Raw genomic sequence first — 2,978 nt, 5'->3', positions numbered from 1 at the left:
GCAACTGCCTAGTATTGCCTAACGGTCAATCCCCCCCCCGGCTTTAGTTTAGCTCTGTAGGAGTTATTACCTTTCTTGTCTTTCATGTTTTGTTTTTAACTTTTTTTCTTCCATTTTTTCATTTTCAGACAAAAATCAATCTTCCGAGTGTGACTTCCTCCCTCAGTCTCTTCAACGATGAGCAACGTGAGCGGCTGGAGGTGGAAGCTCTGGCCAAAAAGTTTGAAAATAAATATGTGAGTTTTTGACATGATTGATTTATTAGGAATGGAACCGATTAGTTCATAAGAATAAGAGGCGTTTTTTGTGTCGTCAGCCTCTAATCGGTGATTGGTTTATTTAAATGCATTTAAAAACTGCATGCACTTTAATAATCCTTTACAGTCAAGTGGGCTATACACTTACTTGACGTATAAATAAAGGTTCTGTTGGATCACAAAAGAAGCCTTTTAAGGTTATTATGTTTGTTTTGGCTGAACTCGTTAAATACAGAGATTTTTGAAAACATTTTTTTTAAACATTATAAGAAAAGCTGTCTGTGTTTTCAAAAGTTTGAATAATTTTTTCAATTTGTAACTTTTAGAAAAAAAAAATCACTGTTTTGAATCGTCGCTGAAGTTGTTGCTTAGCAACAGATGGTTGGATGCAATGACTTCAGTATGTAAAGCAATTTATGCTTAATGCTTTATAATAAAATTACTGCTATTGTTTTGTATTACTTTTTATTTATATATGTATGCGTATTGGTGCTGCAACTAACGATTATTTTGCAAATTGATTATTTTTCCGATTTATCTATTAATAATCTGATAGCCAAAGATACTTTAAGAAGACTTTTTATGAAATTAAACCAGGTGAAACTAAAACTTTTCCACTTATAAATTTCCGGATAGGGAATATTGACAGATTATATATTTTTTTCAATCTTAATTGCTAAATGTTTAGATATTTTTTTACAATGTTGGTATAATTACTGCTCTAAGTGGGTCACCGGCAGCTAAAGACACATTTTATTCTCCATACTCCAGTTAATGATTAGTCAATTACTAAATTAGTTGATTATCTATATATAACTTTTTCCTAGACTGTTGACAGCAAAGGCACAATTACAGGGTTTCTGTGGGTCATTAAAATCATTAAAAGTCATTAAATTATTATTTTGTTTTTAATTAAGGCCTTAATTGGCATCAAAATTCATTAAATGTGATTATTGTGGCATTTAAAATGTTTTTAGAGAAAAAACACCTTTATAAAAACAATTTCGTCAGATAAATTATATCACAATATATTTATGCGGAGCTGCTTCTGGTTTATCGTAAACCCGTTTGTTCGGAAAAGAAGCTTGAGGCAGAGAAAAAGCTCGGGTATGGGGAAAATGCAAATTTCAACACAAGTGGCTGGAAAACAAGGAATTTATATATATATAAATATATTAAAAAGCATTAAATTAGAGTTAGTCATGTATAAACCCTAAATTATCATGGCTTAATAACCCTAAGTTATCCAGGGCTTACTATAATTATACCCTTTAAAATAATTAAAATCAGATCTATAATAAAACAGGATGAAAAAATGGAATCAGCTGTGAGGAAAAATACTTTCTTTTTAGTAGAAATAGAAAGCGGTATACTTTCTGATACATTTTTCTGTTCCATGTTACATTTCTAGGGTAACACGGGTACGAAAAAGAGAAAGGATCGGATGCAGGATCTGATCGATATCGGGTTCGGTTACGATGAGACGGACCCGTTTATAGACAACTCTGAAGCCGTAAGTACCCGTCATAACCGGGCCGAGGCATAAGCAAGTTAAACAGCTGCTTAGGATCCAACAGACCAACAGGGGGCACCAAAGAGCACTTTAATAATTACGTCAGATTTCTAAATGCGTGGTTAACACACCAAACAGTGAATGAAGTTTGATCAACTTCGTGCACTTCTTTTCTGGTATTAGCTTTAGAAGCTAATGCTGTATTTATTTAATAGCAACAGAAAAAATAAACATATTTTTAAGTTTGCACATAAACCATCTTATTATTAAGCGAGTCGTTGGATTTAACCCACGTGGAAAAGTTGTTCAGCCTCATTACATGTCATCTGTTCACGTTGTAGCTTTATAAGGTACTGTAGTTCATCATAGAGGCTATATAATCTTTTAAAAGTCGTCGGAAACGCTGCCTGTTGGCAATACATTTTAGATTATTTACATTTCTTTTTTATGGTGCCATGTTTGTAAGCACAGTGGATTTCTGGTTGAGTAGCAATGTTTTGTTGGAAGGTTCACAAACCTGAAGTTTCTGGTACTGGAGGTATTATGCTTAGCATGTCCCTCATTACATCATCCTGTGGCAGTCCCATTGCTCCACTCCCTGGACATTTCTCACTATGTGTACTTGTGCGTTCTCGTGTCCTCGTGAAACGTCATCAGCCTCAGCCGTAGTACTGCTCCAATTCACAAGAGCAAGAAGACCGAGAACAGAAAAAGTCCCCGGATGTTGTTGTCACCCCTCCCTCTTTACCCAGCATGCATCAGAGCAGACTTGTCCGTTCCTCAGACTGACAGCTGTCCCAGCATGCACTGCAGCAGCAGCAGCTTCCAGGTTAGCGCTCACAGAGCTCAGAGTGTTAAGTTAAAAGTTCTCTTTTCTGTTACTGTTCTATAGAAGTACGTTTTAAGATCATTTGAGGCGAGAATATTATACTTTAAGCGTCACTATATGGAACATTTACTGATTTAATGCATAATTGAAAAACATTTCTGATGTTAAGAGGACCGTGATAAGCAGCGGCGCTCTGAGGCTAACATTAGCCAGGGCTAACGTAGCACAAAATGACACCCTGTGTATAAAATATGACAATAAAGAACTACCTCTGCTCAACTGTACTTCTAATTTTCACTAAGACTCTTGTATTCCATCCATCCATCAATCCATCAATCCATCCATCCATCCATCCATCCATCCATCCATCCATCCATCC

The 2,978-nt window shown here is 35.6% G+C and overlaps 1 protein-coding gene across 1 annotated transcript in view; it reads left to right on the top strand.

Moving 5' to 3' along the window:
- Positions 1-2,978, top strand: part of LOC107101316 (ubinuclein-2-like) — a gene marked incomplete at its 3' end in the record, with an annotated part of 32,163 nt that overhangs the window by 2,757 nt on the left and 26,428 nt on the right. The window contains exons 2-3 of the mRNA XM_015400184.1: positions 129-236; positions 1,669-1,770. Coding sequence (XP_015255670.1) covers positions 129-236; positions 1,669-1,770 — 210 coding nt within the window. The remainder of the gene's footprint in view (positions 1-128; positions 237-1,668; positions 1,771-2,978) is intronic.

Source organism: Cyprinodon variegatus, unplaced genomic scaffold (genome assembly GCF_000732505.1).
Source record: "Cyprinodon variegatus isolate N-32 unplaced genomic scaffold, C_variegatus-1.0 Scaffold1080, whole genome shotgun sequence".
NCBI lineage: Eukaryota > Metazoa > Chordata > Actinopteri > Cyprinodontiformes > Cyprinodontidae > Cyprinodon > Cyprinodon variegatus.
Note: the sequence above shows the minus strand (reverse complement) of the source record. Positions and strands in the feature narration are given on the sequence as shown.